Source organism: Fonsecaea erecta (genome assembly GCF_001651985.1).
Source record: "Fonsecaea erecta strain CBS 125763 chromosome Unknown Scaff6, whole genome shotgun sequence".
NCBI lineage: Eukaryota > Fungi > Ascomycota > Eurotiomycetes > Chaetothyriales > Herpotrichiellaceae > Fonsecaea > Fonsecaea erecta.
The window spans coordinates 760655-784986 of record NW_017387249.1 but is presented as its reverse complement, the minus strand read 5'-3'; the positions used below and the strand labels follow the sequence as shown (position 1 = coordinate 784986).

The 24332-nt window shown below is 53.1% G+C and overlaps 7 protein-coding genes across 7 annotated transcripts; 5 read left to right on the top strand and 2 right to left on the bottom strand.

The window, feature by feature from the left end:
- Window positions 1–1963: 1963 nt before the first annotated feature.
- On the bottom strand, window positions 1964–2636 carry AYL99_07312 (hypothetical protein; the record flags this gene model as incomplete). Its single annotated transcript, XM_018838821.1, has 2 exons — window positions 1964–2469; window positions 2516–2636. The coding sequence occupies 2 exons, from the start codon at window positions 2634–2636 to the stop codon at window positions 1964–1966; spliced, it is 627 nt and encodes a 208-aa protein (XP_018691589.1).
- A 1505-nt stretch (window positions 2637–4141) lies between these two features.
- AYL99_07311 (hypothetical protein) lies at window positions 4142–6391 on the top strand (the record flags this gene model as incomplete). Its single annotated transcript, XM_018838820.1, has 1 exon — window positions 4142–6391. One exon carries the CDS (start codon window positions 4142–4144, stop codon window positions 6389–6391), a length of 2250 nt encoding a protein of 749 aa, XP_018691588.1.
- Window positions 6392–7323: 932 nt separating this feature from the next.
- AYL99_07310 (hypothetical protein) lies at window positions 7324–10701 on the top strand (the record flags this gene model as incomplete). Its single annotated transcript, XM_018838819.1, has 6 exons — window positions 7324–7860; window positions 7924–8202; window positions 8254–8715; window positions 8772–9099; window positions 9152–9516; window positions 9577–10701. The coding sequence occupies 6 exons, from the start codon at window positions 7324–7326 to the stop codon at window positions 10699–10701; spliced, it is 3096 nt and encodes a 1031-aa protein (XP_018691587.1).
- Window positions 10702–11554: 853 nt separating this feature from the next.
- Window positions 11555–15616, top strand: AYL99_07309 (hypothetical protein; the record flags this gene model as incomplete). Its single annotated transcript, XM_018838818.1, has 2 exons — window positions 11555–11950; window positions 12002–15616. 2 exons carry the CDS (start codon window positions 11555–11557, stop codon window positions 15614–15616), a joined length of 4011 nt encoding a protein of 1336 aa, XP_018691586.1.
- A 1454-nt stretch (window positions 15617–17070) lies between these two features.
- Window positions 17071–18508, top strand: AYL99_07308 (calcium/proton exchanger; the record flags this gene model as incomplete). The annotated part of the gene is made up of 2 exons (XM_018838817.1): window positions 17071–17544; window positions 17600–18508. The coding sequence occupies 2 exons, from the start codon at window positions 17071–17073 to the stop codon at window positions 18506–18508; spliced, it is 1383 nt and encodes a 460-aa protein (XP_018691585.1).
- Window positions 18509–19148: 640 nt separating this feature from the next.
- On the top strand, window positions 19149–20422 carry AYL99_07307 (hypothetical protein; the record flags this gene model as incomplete). Its single annotated transcript, XM_018838816.1, has 3 exons — window positions 19149–19433; window positions 19537–19911; window positions 19976–20422. 3 exons carry the CDS (start codon window positions 19149–19151, stop codon window positions 20420–20422), a joined length of 1107 nt encoding a protein of 368 aa, XP_018691584.1.
- A 923-nt stretch (window positions 20423–21345) lies between these two features.
- Window positions 21346–23771, bottom strand: AYL99_07306 (hypothetical protein; the record flags this gene model as incomplete). The annotated part of the gene is made up of 2 exons (XM_018838815.1): window positions 21346–22690; window positions 22792–23771. 2 exons carry the CDS (start codon window positions 23769–23771, stop codon window positions 21346–21348), a joined length of 2325 nt encoding a protein of 774 aa, XP_018691583.1.
- Window positions 23772–24332: the final 561 nt, after the last annotated feature.

The following is a 24332-nucleotide window of genomic DNA, read 5'->3' as shown; positions in this document are numbered from 1 at the left end:
GCTTGTTTTCATGAAGGTGCCGTCGCAAATTGGGAAGCCCCTTCGAGTGGACGCGCCGCGAAGAACGCCAAGGATGTATTGCGGAAGCGGAAAAACATGACGCCGTCCCCCTTCTCCAGCAGCCTCACGTTAGGCTTGTCTACATGTGTACATGTCCGCGCCGAAGGTTCGAGCGTCTCGATACCATGTGAATGCGTAATCCCGTGGTCCTTTGTAAGAGCAGATGGGGGACTCTTTGAGTTAGGGTAGAACATAGAATGTCGTTTAATGATATAAAGTAGAAGTCACCGTCTTGCTCCATACTACTCACGTACACTATGCGTTACACCTTGCGGCAGAAAGGGTGGCGACGAAGTCAGAGTGCAGAAAACAGACCAGAATTCGATGTATTCATTTAATGAGAGATGAATCCTTACCTTGGCCTTGGTCACATCAGGTGTTTCTCTTCTCTTATGCCGCCTAACGACCATTGAAGGAAATCTTATCAGCAATTTTGCGACAGGACTGCACAATCCCGGATCTCAGCTGGCGAGAAAGAATCCCAGATGGTGAGCTCCATAGGCGTATCAAAACAAACAGATAGCCAAACAACGACTAATCGAGTGGAGAATGAGAAATGATGTAAAAAGGGACTATACTTACACTTGTCCAAAAAGCAATTATCAATGACTTACCTGGACAATCCAACCCAGACTATCCTTTTTTAGACAATGGAAAAACCTGCTCGATTGAGCCAAAGTCCAATTTGGAGACCATCAAGCTGCATACATCGTTACGTCTCCGCGTGGATCCATTTGCGGTTGGTACGCCGCGTCTGTCATTTCCACATCATTGGGCTGATATGATTCGGCCAGATATTCAAAATGTTTGTGTGAAAACACTTTCCATAGCAGATATGCCCGTCGCCTGTGTTTGGAATCGGAGAAAAAGGCATGTGCAATACTAGGCCCATTCATGGGGTTTTGATTCGGATGCAGCGATGCCTTCAAGCGTATGACATGTTCCTCGTAGCGTTTTGCTGGCCCGCTTTCGAATATATTGCTCCAGAGGACCAGATGCTCCTCAAGGATATCGATCGTCCAGCATTCTGGTGGGCCTTCTTCTCGAGCAAGTGACCACTGAAGGAAGCCAGACATCGGACTCCCCATGTGATGCAAAGCCCAACGGACGAGATGTGATTCCAAGAGTGCACTGCCACGTTTTGCGGAATCACAGTGAGCGTGAAGACAACCTATAAGCATAGCAAACCGAACGCGAGCTGCCTTTTCGGGAGCGCAGAAATCGACCAATTCTTCCCAATGCCTCATGTGGCCAGGACGGGCCTGCTCGCCTAGCGGGTTCGGCATCTTTCCGTTGTGCGCGCATATTTGAGAGAAATGGTCGTATGCACGAGTCTTTTCCAGCATAGTAAATTGGACGGTTGCCTGGTCTTGGTCAGTTGCGGCAATGCCCGTCTTTCTGCAGAAATCACCACAGTCATAACCGCAGTCATGGCATTCAGATGCCGATTTGGGCGTTGTGTTCCTGACTGGGGGCATACCTGAACACTTTGTAAGGAATGGGGGCCGGAAGAGACCAGTAAGTGAGTACTTTTTGCGAATGTGTCGAGTGTGCTGTTGATAGATTGATGAGAGAAGTGCAAATCGAGAAATTGAGGGACCGTCGAAGGTCGAAGACGTAATAACATAGAAACCGTTCTTTGAAGTATTGACCTTTGATCGTCGTGGAATGGCCTTTGTCCTGTTAGCCCGCCCTGTCACAATGCGTGCATTATAAGTTAGTCTTTGCAGAGTATTCCATTGAAACCTGTTCTGAGGGTATCCATTATCCACAGCAGTCTTTGTGACGGTTAAGAATTCACGGACTGGACCAGTCTTTAGCAGTTTAGCCTCATGTGAGTAGTCGGTCTTTTTAAAGAACATCGCAAGTCTTTTTTTCTGGAGGCGGTAGCTGAAAACTCGCTTCATATCTTGCCCTCCTCAGTCATTCTCCGAACTCGATTCAGCAACACGGTGCCCTGGCGCCCGAGCTTCATTTTTCCATCTTTACCAGGTCTTTTAGCCTTTGCCATGGCTTTGTGCTCCTTTTCACGAGCCTCTTTCGCTTTCCTCTTTGCTGCAAATTTTGCTTTGTGTTGAGCTCCAAGCTCAATTTCTTTCTTGTACCGTGACTGCTTCGCAGGGCGCTTCCTCGACTGGTTGTAGAAGTTTGCACCCTGCTTTTGAGCATTATCCCCGTGCACCTGCATCTGTCTGTCGCCCGCCTCTGGTCTCTCGAGCATTGCCTGTCGGTCCGGATGTAACTCAAGGCTTGCGGCAGCACCTTCGGGAGCGACATCGGTCAGGTCGGTTTCGGCATGAGACTGCGTCGCGATTTGTGCAATTCGTGCAGCCTCCTCTTGGGCCTTGACTTTTGCGTAAGCCTTCTTCACCTTCGCTTTTTGGATAAGGTCGTTTTTGATTTTTTGTGCTAGCAAGTGTGAACAGAAGACTACACAATATCGGGTGAGAAATACCTTTGCGCCTGTAGGTGCCATCAGGAAGATTGGCTGGTCCAACAGAGAATCCTTTGCGTTTCTTCTTGTCTGGCTCCTTTGCGCCGGCAAATGAGTCCTCGTTGGCTCGCTTGACACCCATAACCATCAATCGATTCTCTGTCTTTGAGTACTAAAAGAGCAAAGAAATACAGGCGTAGCAAAAAGTGGTAGAGGGTGTTTTGCCTTGGGGTTGGAGGCTGCTGGAAAATAAACTGGAACAAATTGTGGGGTCGGCGAACTTCACATCAAATTCCGCTCCTTATTAGTAGGCCTATGCAGCTTCTATCCCCATACACCAACATCCACTACAGCAAAGAGAATCAGGATATGCCTCTTTACGATATCCCCTTATCTCTATTCACCTTTGGAGAATTGGCGACTCTTACGGACATCACACGCCCTTTCCTCATCCAACATATGCTCTCTACCTCTTCTGAGCTGGATCAAATTATCTTTTAGAGGTAGTATTGCCTCAGGTGCGCCAAAATTCTGAATTTTCGAAGCGGAACGAAGAATCATGGTCTGCCACCTTCAGACTGTGGAAAGGCTGCCGCAAATCATTTTGGGGGGGCGGTGGGTGGGTGGCTTTGCTGGTCCTCTGAGCCTCGATCGATACAATTCACCGAAGCACCCCAGGCCATACATCGTAGCTTTGGCTAACATTCCGACGTGCGATGTTCCGTCGGCAAGTGAGACTGGCGCACCATTGATACCCCTCCTACGGCTAGGATGCAGCGTGCTCAGAGGTAGCTACAATAGCTACAATACACGAGGTACCCACCACGTCCTTTCGGATCCATCAGTGCCAATGGCACATGACACATGGGTTGGGCACGCACCCCTTTAAGGATCACACTGTCTGTGTTGTGCCACGCAGCAAAATATGGTACCGTAAACGTGTCCTTCGTAAATGTAGCATTCAATTGTGCACTTCGAACACGGAGTTGGCGCCTGAGGCACAGAGAGTAACTCCGAGTCAGTGGACAATGATAACAACGGGGTCACCAGGGTGGGGTGGACGATCAACTAATACTGCAGCCGCTGGCACAAAGGCGGGCCTCTCCTCCCTTGGCGCCCAACGTGATCATGTCGTGGGTGTGCCCGGATGACTCAATCACTCCACCATCTCCGGCCTGCGGTCGAGTCTTGTACCTCCCAACCTGGCACCAGGCAAAGGCACTTCAAACCACTCTTTCCCGACCCTCGTACTTGTTCCTAGCTCTACTCTGTTGCTGTTTCTGTTCACGAGTTGACCTTGAGTTGTAGCGTTTCAATCCCTGTCACCCGCCTGTATCAAGACTGCATCCCAGGAGTCTCCAGTCCTGCGTCTACGTCGCCACGTCCACCGCCAACAATCTCCTCAACCGATCGGCCATGCAACAATAACCTCAAGTATCGTTGTTTCCCCTGGCCTCTACGGTCCGGTCGTGATGTTCTCCACCTCTCCATTCTTTCCAGTTGAGGCTCTTCTTGGCGGCCTATCACTTCGAGTCTGTGTCGTCAAGCGTTTGTGCTCTGCGGGAGGGGAGCATGCCCTTTGTTTGGGAGCGTGAGGCATTTCCAGAACCGCCTGCCAAAAAAAGAAAAGTGTGTACAGATACAAATATGGCTCGGTACAGCACACCACGGTACGAGGATAACGATGAGGAACAGTTTCCGTTCGAGCAGGCCCCGAGCTCGGAGGAATATGGTGCCTTCAAACGAGAGGAGCACGGGGGAAAGAATGAGATACCTATCCGGACAAGTGACAGAGAGGAGCTGATTCAGTGCATCAAACGGGGACAGCGGACAACATGGGTTCCTAAACCTGGGTTGGAGGCTATATGTGCCGAAGTTACTGCTGATCAGAACGTCCCTTCACAGTCTCCCGTAGTCTCACCAAGGTTTGATGTGCCACCGGAGCAGAGCACAAGGGCTCGAGTGGGCACGGAGGAGGGGGAAACAAGACCCTTTCCACTATCTGCAGCGGATGCTTTACGCCGCTCCATGTCCCCCTTACATACGGGCGAATATCTTGCGGACTTTTGGGAGAGAGCAATGCGAACTCCACAGGAGCATACACCTCTTTCCACGCCACGGAGGCCGGATTTTCGACCCGAGTATGATGAGTCCACTCCATTCTGGCAGGGAGGAACCTCTCCGATTCTGAGTCTCAAGTCGCAGCAGAGTTCTCCCTCGGATATACTCAGAAGGTCGCGTGCCCCTTCGATGGGAAGCAGCTTGTCATCAAGTTTCGTCATGAGAATCCCCACGAGTCCCCTCGTTCACTCGACAAACAACCCTACACTGGATTTCTCGCCGAAAGATCCCCAGAAAGCCGAAATAGGAAAATCAGCAAGGAGGAGAACAATGCCTCCCAACGCCTTTGAATCTCTACACATCTCGCCTCCAGATGCTTCTACGCCGAACTTCAGCCGCCCGTTACCATACGTGCAATCGCCGTATCGCGATGGCTCAGGCTTCCCCCTCGGACACCGGCCACGTCGTTCGTTGAGCTCTTTCACGTATCAAGCAGCTATAGTCCCTCAGGTCCCTCCTTGGCTGAGACAACGTCGACCTTCGTTGGCAGCTGACGGCTCTCCACGGCATCGGGCATCGATGGTCGGCTCTTTCGAGGAGTCGATTCTTCGAGGCAGAATGTCTACTCCGCCGTCGAAGCCTCTCGACTTTGTGGCGCAAATTGGAGTCATGGGAAAAGGTAACTGCCCAGCCAGCCTGAAATGCCCGGCACATGTAACCATACCGTTTGGGGCGGTCTTCTATAATTATCCATCGGCAAGTACGTCCAGATCAATCTCAGACGATAACCCAAGCCCTTACGTTGGCAACATCGACCTAGAACATAATTTGAAAACGCCAGAAGACCCACGCCGCCGCACACGACGGTCTCAAGCCAACCTTGATCCTGATACATTTGCGGATGAAATCACAAAGCCCGAGAATACGGCTATTGGCAGGGCTTTGGCCAAAGAAGCACGAGAAAGGAAGGAAAATACTTCAGTGCCCTCCAAAGTACCTTCCGGTGGAGCATACCGGGTACCGCAGAAAGGGCAACTGCAGCTCATTATCAAGAATCCCAACAAGACCGCCGTTAAACTATTTTTGGTCCCTTATGATCTGGAAGGCATGCTTCCTGGCACAAAGACATTTGTTCGACAGCGCAGTTACTCCTCTGGTCCGATCCTCGAAGCCGGAATCCTGGAGAAACAAGCTGCCCTAGCGGCCCGAGATCCTCTGAGTACAAAGGATATCCTTCGCTATCTCATCCACCTCAAATTCTGCTGTACCGGAAAGGGTCGATTCTATCTCTACGACAATATTCGCGTGGTCTTTGCCAACCGCGTCCCAGATGACAAGGAGAAGCTCCGGAATGAAGTGCAACTGCCGGAGCCGAAATTCACTGCCTACAAACCTGCAGTGGGGCCGCATTCGCGAAGCTTGAGCCTGACAGATGAGAAGCTGTCTGCTCAATTGCAGCCACCTGCGACCCCTGATTTTGATAAGCTGCACGATGATGTTCGTTCAAGCAGCACGGACACCCTTTTCATGCAACCGGGAAGTTCATCCCCTACTTCATTCAACCTGGCGGCAACCTCGACGTTCGATCGTGACTCGACTGCGGCGGGGCAAGCGTCGCCGGTGAAGGACGAGTTATCTGGACTTGAGCGAACTGTTTCTCCCACTCCCGGCTTTCGGCCTTCAACATCGTCGCGAAGTTCGCCAGTACCATGGCCTGCTTCCAATGGTTCTTGCGTGGCACAAGGCTTCACTTCCATTCCAGTCGAGGCCGGACATGGCTTGCTGTCACGCAAGCTCAAGGAATTCGATGGGACAGCTGCGGGGCAAAAGGAGTAGCGCCCGATAGACGGCGCCTATCAACAAAAATGACGGAGTTCTGGGCGTTACAACCGGACGTGCATTATTTGGAGATACCCCCCTGTTTTACTAGCCGTACTCGTAGAGAGGAGAAGGCAGCTTTGTCCAGGTCAGTGTTTCCAGGATATATATATGTATGAGGTACAAGCACAACTGGCATTTCACGCGATATATACATATTTTCTTATGGGAGCCCGGTGTCCATCGTGAGATCGGTCATGTGGAAGAAAGAGCTTCGGTAACGGGTACTTCGTATGCCGTGGCTGCTTCTCCTGGGTAAGGTTTATCGGGCCTTGATTTTCTTACGAGGGTGGGTGGACGTGGGGGCGGAGCGATGCACCATGCGTTCTGCAGCGCCTTCGCTCCCCATTCGTCATCTTCCTTATGCACAGCCTAGGCACCTACGGCCTCTGGCAACCGCAGTTGGGCCGGTCAAGCTCACCCTATCTGGTTACTTGTGGCATAGTTATGTGAGCTTACGGGGGCATCTCATGGGCCGGGCCCTAAGTTCCTGGCCTTTCAGAAGGGGTAAACTGTTCCACCTGGCCCTGCTTGGGGACCCCTCCGTGTGCATGGATGCGTGAGTTGTGCGGCGAACCGCTAGACTCCCGCCAGTGGCAGTGTGTGTGCCAGTGGTCCAACTAAACCTGGCTGCCACGCACAGTCCACTCCAAGTTACGACTTTCAACCGCAACTACTCTCCATCATTTCGACTTCACCTTCGAACTCCGGTGAAACGTCGACCACCAAACATCTCCCTTTCGTGACCCTATCTCGCCGAACTTCCACATCTCCCTCTCCAGACCTCACTCTGTGCTCCAGATCCTTCTCGATGCAACAACCATAGCTCCTCTGTCCCTTCCCACTCCCTTCCGAACGTCGATGACCTGGGGAGTCATCCCGAGCTGAAGATGCACAAGATCAGCAACTTCACTGGCCAGGCCCGTCATGGCTGGGAACGGATGACTCCTGCAGCGTTTGGCATGTCCCGATTCCACCAGGACATGTCGACGCCGCAACCACTGAGACGTCCACAAGGCTCTCCAGGAATCGTGTCCCAACCGGCGTCCGAAGCCACCTCGGTCAACCTTTCTTTCAACGTCCCCTTCTCCTCGAGCCTTGCTGGCCCGAACCCCGACGAGATCCTCCACTCGAGCCCTGGTGCTTTCCAACGATGGACGTTCCCAGCGGGTACTCCCGAAGGCACGCCTATTCACAAATTGCCTGTGCATGTGCAAAATGAGGAGAGGCTACGCTCTTTGTGTGCATACATCAGTGATCAGAGTGGAGGCCACATCCAAGCGACAGTCACGTCGTCCGAGCCGAAGGCTGGTCCTGCCTTACATCGAAAATCTCAAGGCCTGGTAACAAACGTCTGCATATCAGGCGACGGGGACTTGGTCTACAAAATGAGATCGAAAATACTGAACGAGACCCCTATTATGATGGTATGAAGCATCCGACCCCCCTTTCATCCTTCCTTCCAGAGGGTGGCCACTGACGGGCACAAGCGCTCTGCAATTGTCGACATCGACCCGGCCTTGATCTTGGACGGTGCAGAGACTGGAATTCGCTCCAGTGTTCTGAGCCACATTGACCTTTGTGCCAAATATACCGGAACCGATATTTTCCTTCTCAAGCCTCGTAATGGCGAGTCGTCTGCGGCCAGCGCCTCTTACGGCAACGGTGTTGACAGCGGGCTGGATCAGCGATATCGAGTCCACATTTTTGGCGATATGGAAAGTGTGGAACATGCGAAGACCCGGGCACTGATGATGATTGACCAGATCGTAAATCCCCCATACGGGTCATGCGTTGGATTCTGACTGACACATGGACAGCTCAAGCACAAAATTGATGTGATCAAACTCGAGGTATCGATGCACACTCTGGTGTCAGGCCGTACCGGCAAGAACATCAAGATGATCGAATCGGCCACGAAGACTGCAATCTACTTCCCTCCACCGTTTCCCGGAGTTTTCGGTTACGTGCCCCCTCACGCAACGCGCCGAGCTGCGGATGAGGTCTTCATCACAGGAGAGACACAAGAACGTATCAATCAGGCAAAGCAGAAGCTGAAAGAGCTGGTCATGGGAATCAAACTCTACTCCAAAGATGCCGTGGTGTCTGCAAGCAAGATCGACAACATCCTCCTCGACCGGCTGGATAAGGTGCGGAAAATCATGGAGACGAACGGTTCTCACATCCTTTTTCCACAGCTTGGGAGCCAGCGAGGGCTTGTTCGGGTGCAAGGGACCGAAGTTCTCCATGTCGAGAGAACGGTCAAGGAGATCATGGCACTTGTATTTCACCCGGCTTCCCAATTGTCTGGCACGAGTAACTGACGATCGCTGGACAGGCTGGCCAGTTCTTCAGCGCTTCATGGTGGATCATGATGCCAGATCCCTCGCAAGGCCCCTCACTACGTGCCCCGTCCCCCGAAGACATTCGGATCATGCTGAGCGACATTTGCACAAATTCTGGCGCAGATATCAGTTTCGAGAAATTCACATTCACCATCAACGGCTCTGACGACGCGGTCAAAGCTGCAATGATGGTCATTAACCAGATTCCTTTCGTGAAGCGAACTCCGTATCAAATGCGCGTGAAGATCGAGTTGGCAAACGAGCACAAAGAGTTCGTGAGTGGCAAGAAGAACGGCAAGATTAACAAGATCATGGGGCAGAGTACGAACCCTTCTTCATAACTAGGCTTGACGCAAGTTAACCGTCACCGCAGGCAATGTCCAAATCATCTTCGATGGTTTCAACGAGTACAACTTCTACATTGACGTCGTTGGCAGTCAGTACGAGGCGACTAAGAATGGTTTGGATCTTGTGGAGCAAGAGATGCCGGCATCAATTTCATTCCATGTTCCTGACCAATACCACAAGCGCATCATTGGAATTGGTGGTCAACACATCCAACGCATTATGAAGAAGTATTCTGTTTTCGTGAAATTCTCCAACGCAATGGACCGCGGAGGAGTGGGTAAGGATGATGATGACATCAAAGTTGACAATGTCATCTGCCGCACACCAGCACGCAATGCGCAGAGTTTGGACTTGGTGAAGCAGGAGATTATGGACATGGTGGAGAAAGCAGTAAGCGAAGATGATCCCCTGAGCGATGCATCCATGTCCTTATCAGATGATTGAATTTAGGACGCCGAGTTCGTCTCCGAGACCGTGGTGATCAATAGACTCTACCATCGCGAACTGATTGCCCGGCTGCCTGAAATTGAGGAGCTGGAGAAGAAATGGAATTGCAAGATTGACTTCCCAAACACCGAACAAGCCAGTGACGTGGTCACCATTTCCGGCCCAGAATATCAAGTTCCTCAGGCGGTCGACGCGTTCCTGGGAATGGTTCCAGAAAGCCACGAGATTGCGTTCCAGAAGTCAGACGAGCTTGAGGCCTTCTTCAGCAGTCCGGAATTTTTCAATGACCTCCGCCAGAAGTTCAGGAACCAGTACGAAGTAGACGTGCACGCGAACCCGGAGTTTAGTACCCTACCGAAATCAGCGACTGCGTCTGTGGAGCGCATTGTCGGACCCTCCGAAGGACGACTGGTTCTCACCTACACGCGAAACAATGCGGGTGGCCTCAAGGACGCTATTGACTACCTCATATCACAACTTGTGCCACATGGGCTGGACGCCACCACGGTGAAGGGGGCCATTCCACGCCCGAAATCCGACTCCTTCGAGGATTCACTGCCCTTCTTTGAATCCAAGCTGTTACAAAATGCGCCATCCCTGCACTCGACAGATTCTCCGACCCGATCGAGCTTCGCAGATGGAGAGAATACATCGGTGTCTGAGCGGGCCTCTTTGTTTGACCGTCTCCGCAAGCCAGGCAGCATCTCGTCGTTTTCATCTTTTATGAGCCGCAAAAATCAGAACAATTCTCCGGGGACATTCTTCAAGCATGCGTCTTCTAACGCGAGCAAGGCATCTTTGATCTCCATGGAGAGTCGGGAGAGCGGATACAGAAACTTTTGGAACGACAGCGGCGTCAACCTCCCCGAAGAAGAAATTTCCAATTCTTCCATAAGTGGTGGCTGGCCATCACGTTTCCGAGAAGACAAATTCCCCTTTGGCACGGGTGGCAGCATCTCCGGAGATCGAACTCCCAAGCACGAGCCTCGTGCAAGCTTCGACTCGGGCAGGCCACCAACATCACATTCGTTTTCTTCATACCCGGCTCCAATCGGGCCACATCATCACAACCAGATCCTGGGCAGTTCGAATGGACCTTCCAGCAATTTGAATCTTCCTTTACGCTAGGCTTTGGAGAAGTCTGAGTTGATCAGAAAAAGTGAATGACCAATGATACCCCGACATCGATATGCAGTTATGATTATCTGCCATTATGTCTAGCGAGATACCCTTTGATGCTACAACGAAAAAGTCAAGAAGAGAAGGAGGAGGGCGCTGACAGTTTTGGATTACCGCTTGTTATGGAACCCAAGCAACGAGTTGCAATTTTGTTGTTTTCATGAAGCTGGACTTGCAAAAAGACGACTTACTTGTACTTCTTCTCCGTGTCTGACAGATGCTTGTTAGGTTTCTTGTGTTTCCAAGATACCCTACACGATTTACATACATGGTGGTGGTTGCAAGTGGTCCCGATTGAAGCCATGCAGACCGTCAAATTGCTGCAGCTGCATGGATTGTTGAAGTTCAAAAAAGAGATATACCCCAGAAAGCTATCTAGAGTAAAATGCATCTTCCACAAGATTCCGACGCCCGTGATCCTTGGATCGTGTACGTGTAGCCATGTGGACGAGCAAGACTGGATGGCGAGCCAACCCCTGACATTAGCACGAGTACCGAGTACCTCGTAGTGATTTGTTAAGAAGGGGGACCAGGGGACTATTTCTGGAAGACGGTCACGTGGTTGCAGTCACAACGGCTCCTCAACTGTCTCCGTGCGGCGCGACCCTTGTGGGCTTCCAAGTCGCGTCAAACCACTTTTGCTCACGTTTCCCAGTCTGTACTGCAGGCAAACATTGATGTTGTCCTTACATCCTGCAACCCCATACACTGGCTCAACCTGGTGGGCAGCATCCTTCCCATGTCTCTCGTCGACATCGACTCCCTGTCATGCAACTCTCGGGCAAGCAACTAGATGCCAAAAATGGCAGATCTCAGCGTCAAGGTTGGACTCCGAATCGAGACACAGGACGGCAAGCAAGGCACTGTCCGCTACATAGGGCATATTCACGTTGCCTCGGGAGAGTGGCTGGGCCTCGAACTGGCCGATGACTCAGGCAAGAATGATGGTTCCGTTAAAGGGGAGCGATACTTCAACTGCGCTCCCGGCCATGGCATCTTCGTCCGCAAAGAATCGGCTGTCAGAATCCTCAGTCAAACCACTCCCGGTGTAAAGCCCAATGGAACATCCACATCCAATGGATCGACGGCGAAGTCGAGACCCTCGAGCATAGTTGCTCCGGACGTTGCAAGGAAGAGGCAGAGTTTGATGAGCGCTGGTTCCGGCACAACTACAGGCTCAAGGTCCATGAAGGCATCTGTAAGACATCCCCTAGCATGCACGTGTTTCTGGCTAACTTATCGTCGCCAGTCTCCGATCAAGTCTCCTACGAAGCCTGCCCCGTCTTCCGTCAGTTCATCCACCTCTACTCCACGAACAGGTACTCCGGCGACTACCGCGCGAACGTCTGATTCGAGTACAAAATCAAGGCTCAGTTTGGCTGGGAAATCTGCAATGGCCCCCCCGGCTTCAATACACAGGCCGAGCGCCTCGACGAGTAGACAATCCATAGGTGGTCCGGTCAAACCCCCGGCACCTAGGCCTTCCTCAATGCAGCCACGCCCTTCTATGGCCACTTCCAGGTTATCTATGACACCCAAAGCGCTCTCTCGAACCGAGAAGAGCGAGCCTATATCCAATAGCGTCGATGCGAAACAAGCACCTCCGATCATGGAAGAGCGACCAACTCCGACTGCTTCGCCAGTGGCAGAAGAAGCAGGGGCTCAGGAGCCATCAGATATCGAAGCAAGAGTTTCATCGGCTGCCACCTCCCGTTCGCAGCCGCTGGCCGGTCAACGGAACGGGTTTAGTTCTCCCGCCGAAGACAGATCACGACAGGCACAGGTCATCAAGGCATTGGAAACGAAAGTTCGGACTCTGCAAAAGCAGAGACAAGAGGACCAAGCTCAGATACACAGCGTGCAGGAACTTCAAAACCAAGCGACACGCTACGAAGGAATTATTCAAACTTTGCAGAAAAAGCTCAAAAACAACCAACAAGAAATTCAAGAACTCAAAGCCAAGTATGACGACGCAGAGTCTCGTGCTGCCCAGGTGCCAGACCGTAGTGCCGAACACGACTCGGAACTAGAGCTTGCGACACTTGACAAAGAGATGGCTGAAGAGCGTGCTGACATGTTTGAGAGTGAACTGGAGGCCCTGAAGCTCAAGCACGAAGAGCTGGAGCTCGAGGCTGAAATTCTGAGAGAAGAGAACCGGGAATTAGCGTCAATCATGAGTCCTGAGGAGAAGGCCAGCGCAGGCTGGCTTCAGATGGAACGTGAGACGGAGAGGCTACGTCAGGCACTAGTCATGTTAAGAGACGTGACGCAGCAAAATGAGGGTGACTTGAAGAACGAGATCAAGGAGCTCCATGAGACCATTGACGAGCTTGAGCTGACATCCTCAAAATATGAAGAAGTTGCAGCGAAGCTCAGCAGGGCGGAAGAGACGAACCAACATCTCAGAGAACAGCTAGAGGCTGCGGAGGCGAATGACGAGATGTTGGACACCCTGGGCCAAGAGCGTGACCAGAATCGAACCGTGATCGAGCAGCTGAAGAGGCAGGTTCAGGATCTCGAAGAACACATCCAAGTGGCAGACGAGCTCGAGGCATTTCATGTCGAAGAGGAGAAGCGGCTACACTATCAGTTGGACGAAAGCGAAGCCATGCTACACGACAGATATCGACAAGCTGCCGAGCAGGAAAAGACAATCGAGGACCTGGAGTATACACTAACCAAATTCCGAGATGTTGTGCAGGGTCTGCAGGGTGATATTGACGAGCTCCGGCGGTCACGCGAGATCAGCGAACTCGAGGCGAACGAGATGAGTAGCAAGTCCAGAGCTATGATGGATCTCAATCTCAAGCTGCAGAACTCGGCGGCCAAAACTCAACTGAAGGCCATTGATCTCGAGCTTGGGAGGATGCGCGCAGAGCAAGCTAGCCTACATTTGGAAATCGTGCAGCACTTTATTCCAGACACGTTCGACGTCGACAAGAAACCCATCCAGGCTCTTTTATGTTTCAAAAGAATCCGGTCAAAGGCGCAGCTGTGCAAAGTCATACTGGCGGAGCGAATGCGCGACAGGGCCGAGCTCCATGAAAGTCCTATGGCAGTATTTGCTGTCATGGAAAGGATGAATTTCATTGCCAATCTCTGCGAAAGATTCGTGCAACATCTGTCAACATGTTCCACAGACGACTTCATGAGATACGCTGGCGCTCCGTTCGAGCTGGAGCCGGTGGAGCAGGCAATGACGAGCTGGGTGGAGGCCTTGCGCCGGGATGAACTCGGTCATGATGGTGCCCAATACCTCCAACGTATGGCCGACATTCTGGTTGACATGTCTGAGAAGTTTCTTCCGGACACTCACGAAGCCAAAGCAATGGAGATGAACTCATCCATCGCGATGGTTGAGAATTATACAGAAAACATTGCCAGTGAAACTCAGATCTTGAGCAAAGCTGTGCAAGCCAAGTTAGGGCCGCCAAATGACGACGACGAAGACTCTGCACTATTTGAAAAGAAAATGGACCAGCTCGGTATCAAGGCTAGAACGATCAAATATGTTTCTGGCAAGGTAATGCATGCGTTGAGCGATCTCTGGACGCGGTCAATGTGCCTGGGCGAGTCCATGTGGAGTAAATTCACCGAAGCTGAGTTGTGCGCTGAAGCTTTGGCTCATCTAACGCAAAAAGTTGGAGAGTCGGTGTTCGAGGAGCTTAACAAGATGGAGACGGATGAAGCGCTTTCGTATTCGCGGGTCATCGCTCTTATGACTGCGGCGGCATCTGTCGAGCAACAACAGAATGAGGCACAAGGAGCTGCTTCAGATGATGTCTTCGAGATTTTATTCGAGCAATTGCAAGTCCTGCAAGGAAAGATCGACGACCTCAACGCCAAGTCAGCAGATATATCTTGCGCCATTGAGTTCGAGAAATTCCCGGCACCCTGGACGGCTCGTGCCCGTGAAGTCAAGGCACAAAAGGCTCTGTCACAAGACTTGCAGGAGGAGATGACTCGTTTGAGGCTGAAAATCCAAGAGCAGATCATCAAGATCAGCGAAAAGGACAAGGAGCTCGAGGAACAGCAAGTCAAGGTCGAATTACTAGAATCCAGGGCCAAGGAGACCAAGGCTAAGGATGATGGCGTGAAAGAAATGAAAGAAGAAATCACCAAGCTTCGTACGGAGAATACTTTGGCCGTTGAAAACCTACAACGCCTCCAGACAGAGTATCAGGCGCTCCTCGAGTCTCATGAGAGTCAAAAGATGGAACTTGAGGCAATCAAGCATAAGCGAATGGCAGACGGGCAGGGTCTCCCGCTTGGGCCTGCGGACGAGTCAGCGTCGCTACGCCTCAAGGCGGAGGTCGATCAGCTCAGGCTGGAGATCATCAGTCTACAGTCAGCGGTACGCTTTCTGAAATCCGAGAATCGACAACTTATGATACCCGTGGGCGATTCAGTACGAAGAGCTGTTGAACATGAATGGCTTGATCCCAACCATCTCAAGCAAGCATCGACCAGGGATGCCAAGACCGAACAGTTGCGCACCGGATTGAAAGACGTGTTTGCGAGTTTGATGGACCTGGCGAAGACCGCGAAGCCTGTCAAACTCAAGCGTCCAACTGTCATCAGCCAAGATGCGGCGGGAAAGACGTCTTGCTGGCGAGCACAAACCGACACCACATTGTACCAAGTACTCCAGCAAAAAGAGGAGCTTGAGCAGTGGAATGAAATGAAGGACGACTTGCTTAGAAGGGCAAGGATCGTGGCTCGTCCCGGCTATATTCCTCAACCAAAAGCGCCCATGCAGCAGTATCACTTGGGCTCCAAAGTTGACCCCTTCAAGGTCGCTGATATGGAAGATGGAAACCTGGAGTTCGGGGTCCGAGTTGACGGAATCTGTATAGTACGATGAGGAAGTTTGTTTTGGTAACTGGGGGCCATCAGGAGTATGCCCCTTTGTGAATATAAGTCCCCCAAGAATATTATTTACTCCGTACGCCATATGCGGTATATGCAGGGCCCCTGTCGAAGACGTCTCACAATTCCAAAACGGAGAATTACATGGGAATTGACCTGTGGAGCGGGTGACTCTAGCTCCAAAGACCGATAGAGCCTGATCAGGCACCAGGGGACCAAGATGAGGCTAAGTAACGTCTATGACGACGATCCCCGTAGCTCGTGATGCGAAAGAAATGGGTTCCGGCTGAGTTGGCCATGGCGATGGCGACGGCGACGAGGACAGACCGGTTTCTTTGAGGCTGGGGCTTATGGCCAGGCAGCTTGAGCGAATTTGTGCCGGGAACGGAGTACGAGATATTACTGTATGTCTGGTAATCTGATCTGAGAAATAGATACGTTCGCTAAACGAGTGGCACCGTAGAAGTCGCCGACTTGTGATAGGGTCGAACCCCGTTGTTTCTATAGCCGCGGCGGCCCTTGTTCGGTAGGCTTTGGCTAGCCTGCCGCTGGTCACGTCGAGTCTCGCGTCGTGGGAGGGAGGACTTGTGCCAGGAAAGTCTTGTGGGATATATCCCCTGCATGATTGTTCCCTCTCTCTTTCATTCCCCGCATCTTTTCTCTGTTTTCTTTCTTCCCTGTGACACGTTTGTAACTCTCGAGTGCTGTTCTTTGTCGCTGTTTCCGGAAGGCCTCTAAGACGGATGATGGGGATTGTTCCGAAAGCTTAGGGCCCCTGCTGGAAGGATTGAATGGCTGAGATGAGAGGTCGATCGCGGAGTCAGGAAAGTCAAGAGGAAAGGCCAAGTGTGGCTGTGCAAGTTAGTGTCCTGATGCTGAGTGATGTGATGGGTTGATGGCCGGACTGCAGGTGGGCAGCGCACCTGTCCTTCGCTTCACAAACGTATCGCACTTCCTTCTCTCACCACGCACCCGCTGGAACTATTCGAATTCCATCTCGGAGGCATTTCTTGTCCCTTCTGCCTTCTGCTTCTTCCCCCTCCCCGCCACACCAGACAGCACGCAAAATCACTCGTCCGCAGCGCCTCCCCTTTGCCAAGTCCATCGGGCGGGTACATCAGAGGGAGACCCAGAAGCATTAGAGCTTCCTGCGTATCCTGCCCCGGGCAGTAGGGGAAGCTCTTTTCACCCTTTGTTTGCCCGGCTACAGTACGCTGCTCAACAGGGTTTTTCTTCTCTACTCGGCGCTGTCTTGGTGGTAGATATTTCTGCCCTCCAAGATATCGAATGGGTACGTGCATGTGCTATAGTATATTACACCATCTCCCTTCCCACCACAGCACATAGCTTTATGTCTGGTATCTCCTCCTGTTACTTTTGGTCGCATTCATTCTCCTGCACCAGACAACCCAGTACAGTATTGGCTAACTTGAGGATCTGGCGCCTGCTATGGCGTCGTTGCGGGAGTCATCTCTAGCTGCGAGCACTCTCCGCAGACATTTCTCTCAAACCGCGCACCCTTCCCGCGACGATATCCATATCATGCCTGAAGACGGCGGCATCAACGGCCGCGCAGACCCAACCGAACGAACAGGGCTCCTGTCGCGGATCACCACCACCGACTCAGGGACACCGTACCACAAGCATGAAAATGTCTGGATCAAATACCCTTTCTTAGTGCTACACTTGACCTGGGAGATTCTTAAGACCAACTACGTCAATGTCTTCTTGGTGTTTGTGCCGATAGGCATCCTGGCGGGCGTGTTGAAGTGGGCCCCTGCGCTCCAATTCGTTTTCAATTTTATTGCCATCATCCCCCTGGCATCTCTTCTCGCTTTTGCGACGGAAGAGCTCGCTGTTCCCTTGGGCCAGACAATTGGAGGGCTCTTGAATGCGACGTTTGGAAATGCCGTGGAGTTGATTGTAAGCACATTACGGCCACATCGAAACTCGAACCAAGTGCTAATGCTGGAAACAGGTGAGCATCATCGCTCTCCAAAAGGACGAGATCCGCATTGTCCAAGCGAGCATGCTGGGCAGTATCTTGTCCAACATCCTCCTCGTCCTGGGCTGCTGCTTTTTCGCTGGCGGCATCAGATACCCCGAACAGAGCTTCAATTCCACGGTGGCATCGACCATGTCATCGCTCATGACGGTGGCCACCTCGTCATTGATCATTCCTGCCACCTTGTACGCTGTCATGTCCAACAACAAGGCACAGGACGATAACATCATGATTCTGTCGCGCGGAACGGCGATCATTCTTCTGCTCATCTACGTCGCTTACCTGTACTTCCAGCTCAAATCACATGCCAGCCTGTTTGACGACGCCGAAGCGCAAGGGGCAGATGGCGAAGAAGCTCAGCTTCTCGGTCCGTGGGCTGCCGGCATTGTCTTGGTGGTCATCACGCTTCTTGTCGCCATCTGTGCCGAATATCTGGTCGACAGCATTGACGCCATTGTCGAAGAAGCGCACATTAGTAAGACCTTTATCGGTCTGATCTTAATTCCCATTGTCGGAAACGCCGCCGAGCACGTCACAGCGGTGATCGTCGCGTGGAAGAACAAGATGGACTTGGCCATTGGCGTTGCCATTGGATCTAGTCTGCAAATCGCCCTCTTCGTCACTCCTTTCCTGGTGGTGTTGGGCTGGATCATGGATAAAAACATGACGCTGCACTTTGAGACCTTTGAGACAGTCAGCTTCTTTTTGGCTTCACTGGTCGTGGTGCTCCTGATTCAGGACGGCAAGTCGAACTACCTCGAAGGATTGCTCTGCCTGGGCATGTATTTCATCATTGCATTGGCGTTCTACGTCTTGCCGGACGATGCGGGCTCCGGCTTGGACTTGGGGAAGATCTTTGGCGGCGGGAGCGGTGGTGCGTGAAAGGACGCGACATCATCGATCTCCAAGTTCGGGATATGAGGAGGAGGAGGAGGATATATCACAGAATCCTGCCCCGTTTCTCTTCTCGATTGTATTTTCATTTGTGGACAACTTTTCTATGAGATGCCGCCAAAGGACGCAGCTCTGGGGGGGCACAAAGCGGCGGCACCAGGACGACAAGGAACAGTCGTCACATTTCGGTTCTTTTCGGGGTTTCCAGCAACAAAGGTTCAACCTGAACAGAGCAGGGATTGATCATATGGCGTTTGGATGAAAAGGAAACAAATCATGCTCCTGTGGACTTGGAGGTTCACTTGATACCCCAGTTTGCACCAAAATTTGCTCGGTTCGGCTTGGGGAATGTGTAGGGTTTCAGCCTCTCATATGTATATGATTACCTTGACAACACCACGGATAACCATAAAGACAATCAAAATCCGGCATGTTGTGCCTGTTTGTCCAAGTCTCATTCAAGAACACCTGCACATCTATCTTGTGTAAAGCGGCGATTATTCCTGCTCAGAACGGCAAAGCTGGGCATTGAGCATTGAGCTTTCAGTCTCCGCTTCAAAGCCACGGGCGAGAACTGACTCTCCAAAACTTTGCCATCATTCAATACGCAATTCGAGCAGCAGGAACCATGGCGCCTCGATTATCCCTCTTTACAGCCCGCGCAGTGCCGTTCAGGACGAAACCTACGGTGCCCCAGAAAAGACTTGCTCCTACTCCCGGTCTCCTGCAACAGCGCGCAGCGAGCGATGATGCAGCGTCCAAGGACCAGTCCCCCAAAAAGACACCACTCCACCCCCAGGCAAAAGGTCCCACGATGGACCAGTTACCTCATGTGACAGAAGAAGCTGTGGCAATTGACAAGTCGATGGGGAATACGCCTCCGGACGTGGAACAGGGGACGCCAGTGCAGGAGGTGGGTGCCAACTTCTAATGGACTGCTGGAGTTGCCCCCATAAGGTTCAGTTGCAGTCTCGAAATGTGGTGGCTGACATGTCGTTGTGGTGATGTCTGTGTAGATCTTCCAGCGCGATAAAGACGCCCAAGACAAAGCGCCGCAAGTCTTGAAACAAGCCCTCAAGCCGGACTCGGCCAGCAGCAACCAGAAGGCCCCCTCGGGCACCCGTTCCTTTTCGACCGCGACCAGGAGGAATGCCGCTGGGTTGGAAGCCGTTCCAAGCTTGGGCGGAGGGTCATTAGATGGCTTGGTTCAGTTTCAGGATACACGAGTCGTGGGCCTGGAATACCCGGAGGCGGGCTTCGGGCACAAGTTTGGCCTACCGGATCTGAAGCCGCTGGGCAAAGCAGTCAACTTCAAGAGAAGATACGATCCTGTTGTGGAGCAGGTGACACGGAGTCTGATGAGGGATGGCAAATTGGGTCGGGCGCAGAAGGTAAAGAGATGACTCTGTCGTTACGGTCCGCAGATCAACATATGCTAAGAAGCGTCGCGCACAGAATATGCAGTTCATCCTCGATGCCTTGCGAACGTCGTCTGCCCCTCCCACCAACAAAGACCTCATCAGCCCTTTGCCCTTGCAGTCTCTCCCTCTCACACCAGTCGCCTACCTGACCGCCATCATCGATTCCGTCGCCCCTCTTGTCAAAATCCGCCAGCAAAGAGGTCTCCTGGGTGGTGGTGCCTCCATGCCCATTCCCGTTCCCCTACGCCTTCGTCAGCGGAGAAGGACAGCGATTCAATGGATATTGACGGCCGCGGAAGGGAGAAGAGAAGACAAATTGGCGGAGCGTGTCGCGAAGGAGCTGTTGGGGGTTGCTGAGGGTCGGAGCTCTGCGTGGGAGAAGCGAGCACGGATTCACAAGATGGCCATCAGCGCAAGAGCCAACGTCAAAATTGCGGCGAATGGGAGGAGGACTAGGACCAAGAGTATTAGAGGGAAGTGAAGGGCGGTAAAATGATTGTTGTTACTAGCTAAACCCAAGTTCGAATCCCACAGTCGTCGACCCTCAAAAATGGCAAAAACTTAACAACGAAGCAGCTCAACTCTGGTTCGTGCTAAGCGAAACTCGCCCTTTCGGGTTGGTTTTTCTCGGCCGGTTATACTACGAATTTTTATAAGTTGAGTCCCGGGAGGAGGAAGGGTGGTTCGGAATCGAGGGCCTGCTGCCCCCAACTCGGTTGTTGGTTCGACCTGGCAGACCCTAGATGATTTATTTATTCGACTTGAGGTTTGTGCTCGGAGCGAGGTTCGAATCGAGGTCCTGATGCCTTCTAGCCCGGTGCTAGTTTGTACCAGACAGGACCTGGACTGAGTTTTGGTCGTCGGTTCCATCTTCGCCCTAGTCGTGGGTAGGGGGTCTTTGTGTGAGAGAATTTGGAAAGAGAAACATGATATGCGTGACATTTTTGCAGTTTGAGTGGGGACTGGTTTTGTACCGGACCTGGTGGTAAGTGAAGATGGAGGTGGTGGTCTGCGGGCGCCAGGCTGAGAAGTGATGTGATGTTTACATACTATCTATTTACAACGTGAATGTGAATGGAAAGAAAAACCGAGGGCCCTCAACCCCTTCGGGCCCCCGGTTCCTACAGACGGCGGCTTTGGGATATACTCGGGCATTGTGTAGTTATATGCAAAACCTGGACCAAAAGCTCGAACAGTATGTAGCACATGGATGGAACGAAACACCTCGTACCTCAAGGACGGTTTCTATATACCGAGTACCTCGTATACGGCTGCTTATCGCCTTCGCCCACTTCTTCCTCGCAATCCATGCCCAGAGACACACCTCCTGGACCTTGTAAAGAGAGGACGGCGGTGCCGGATCATGTACTGTACGGAGCACCTATATATGGAACCCCAGGTCCTTTACCGTCGTCCATGCATCGCGAGCCCCAGCGTCTTTTTCACCCAGAGCCACCTCTCCAGGCCGATTGCCGCCCTTTGCTTTGCAGAGATATTGGCGCTGTGGCCCAGATCCTTGACGATCCTCAGAAACGTCGCCTTCGCCGTCGTCGGCACCCCTCCGTCCTCACCCGCCGATTCATTCTCAGCATACTGCAGCGCCGCCGCCATCTTGCAGCTGTGCGAGAAGCTCACGAAGTCGTCTTTGTCCCCGGCCGTCAGCAGCACGGGCGGATACCGCACCCCAGGCCGCACCTTGTCCAGCGGCGACCACTTGTACACCACGTCGAAGTCGACCGGGTTGTGCACGTCGCCGACGTCCTGGGCCCCGCGGTCGCTGCGCGCCAACTTCTGGCGGTGCAGGATGTCCAGAACCCCCGCGGTGAGGACCACGGCGTCGAACAGGTCGGGCTGCTGCACCATGGCCGTCGCGCAGTTCAGCCCGCCCATGCTCTCGCCCATGAGGATGATCGTGCGACTGCCGTACTGGGCGCGGAGATGCGCCGCCCCGGCTTTGATGTCGTCGAAGAGGTTCTGCCGCCGCTCCCTGCACGCCGCCTGGTACCATGCCTGGCCGTACTCGCCGCCGCCGCGGACGTTGGCGACCGCGAGCACGCCCCGGAACGACTGCAGGAAGGCCACGAAGTCGGGCCGGAAGTGCGGGATGACTGAGATCCCGAACCCGCCGTACAGGTACAGCAGGACGGGGTCGTCCGGGTGGATGGACTCGGGGTCGGCGGACGTGAGGAACATGGGGACTCTCGTCCCGTCGAGGGAGGGGTAGAAGATCTGCTTAGTCGAGAGCTGCTGCGAAGGCGGTGCCGCCGCGCTCCAGGTGAGGGAATCCTTGTTGCTGCTGCTGCTGCTGCTGCTCTGCGGGAACAGCTCGACGGGCCGGAAGGACGACATGTCCTCCAGTCCATCTCCTGCCCCGCGAGCATACCAGACGCGAGGAGGATAGCAAAAGGACGACTCGACGAGGAATATCGTTCCGGTCGTGGGGTCGTACGACGCGTCCAGGATGGTCCACAGGGGGACGTCGTCCAGCGTTTTCAGATGTTGGCCGCGGCCGGTGGTCGAAGACGAGAAGATCTGGACCTGGTCCCGCACGTCGATCGAGCGCACGACCAGGATCTTGCCGCCCGAGAGCATCCGTGCCTGTCGGAGGGTCTGCTGGCTGTTGGGCGCCACGACTTCCTCCACGGTTCCCGCTTGTGGGTGGTACAGCATCACCTTACCGTTGTCGGCGTTGGTCCAGAACAGATGTCTGTGGCCAGTATCCGTGTCCTCAGGAAGAGTGCCGACGTACCTAGAGAACAAGTCAGCGAGAGGGAGCATACATCCTGCGAGGATATTTTTTGTGCCGATAACGAAAGAGAGAGAGAGAGTGAGAGGTCGGAAAAGACTCACTCCCACTCTGCATTGGACTGCGTCGTCAACACACCGTCGAACCTCAGTCCGAGCCTACCTCTCTCTGCAGCGCCCTTGTCCGGTACATCGCTCTCTATCACCGCCGACCGTACCTGGCAACCTCTGCCCCGGTCATAGATCTCCAGAAAGACAGTCCTGTGGTCCTGAGCGACCACCGCTCTGAAATTGTAGCCTGGATGTTCGGCATCGTCATAGATGATCTCGTCTTCCTCCTGTGGACGACCGATCTCGTGGAAGCGCAGTTGAGCCGCACCGACGACTCCTTCCTTCCCCCCGCTGCTCTGTCCTCCGTCCGGATGATATGGGTAGAAGAAACCCCGGTCGCCCAGCCACGGGATCACCGACGAGGGTTTGCTTGTGAGCCGGGTCCCGCGGATTTCGTCGCTCAGAATCTGTCCGCTCGCGACATCCTTGACGCGGATGACGCCCCAGTCGGAGCCGGCGTCGCTGGTCGTGAACGCCCAGTACTTCCCGCTGCGGCTGGACGACGAGGCCGTGAGCACGGCTTTCTTCTCGCCCTCGTCGAGGAACACTTCCGGCTCGTCCGTCTCCGGGCCTGAGACATGGCCATTGCTATCCCGAGCCTCCCCATCACTGCAGCTGAGACTAGATTTGGGAACTCGGTAGGACACCGCAAACTCCTTGCCTCGACCCTGCACTCTAAAAACATAACTCTCCCCGATAACCTGCGGCACGCTTACCACCGCGGTCAACCCGGTCATGGCCATCAATCCCGAAGCCAGGTGCTGCTTCGCTTTGCCCAGGCTCTCGTCGCTACTGTCGTCAATGTACTCTGCGAAGGCGGCATTCTGGGCCTCAACGAACGCCGCCGTCTCGGGGCTGCTGTTGTCTTCAAGCCAGTCGTACGGGTTCGGAAGGGTGATGGTACCGTGTTCGGCGCTGGCGAAGGTGTCAACGGCCTGCGAGCGGCGAGCGAGGGGGATGCTGCTCTTCCCCATTTTTTCGACTGGTGATTTTGGGGCCTTGGTACGGTACGGTATGAATAGAGGTACGCTCTACAGCGGGTAGCTGAGAGTATAGGGGTTGGTGGTAGACTTAATATTATACTTCAACCGGTCCGAGCTGCCGACTCTGTGAAGGCATGCAACGTGAAACCTAGACAGTTCTTTTCCTCTGGCTAGGCTCTTCTTTTTTCCCACACGTGAGAAAGGCGGTTCGAGTCCCTTCTTTAATAATGCCGACGACCAGCACAATGAAAGACCTAGGCACTCATCACATCGTGGGTTGTTGTTATGACATACCATAACAACATGTCACAGCTATCTTCTGATCCAAGTCAGAGGTGGAAAACTCACTTCCGGAATCATCCCCCTCCCCAAAACTGCAACCGCGACGGCGCTCTCACACAACGCTTCGGACCCGAGACGGGGGTCGCAAAAAGGGCCGCATTCTGCTCCAGGTCTGGCCCCGTCTCCTGTACATTCACGTGGCAGGAAGGGCCTTATGAGGATGACAATAACTCGCAGGTCGGGGAGAGACGTACATTAGTGGGGGGCAAG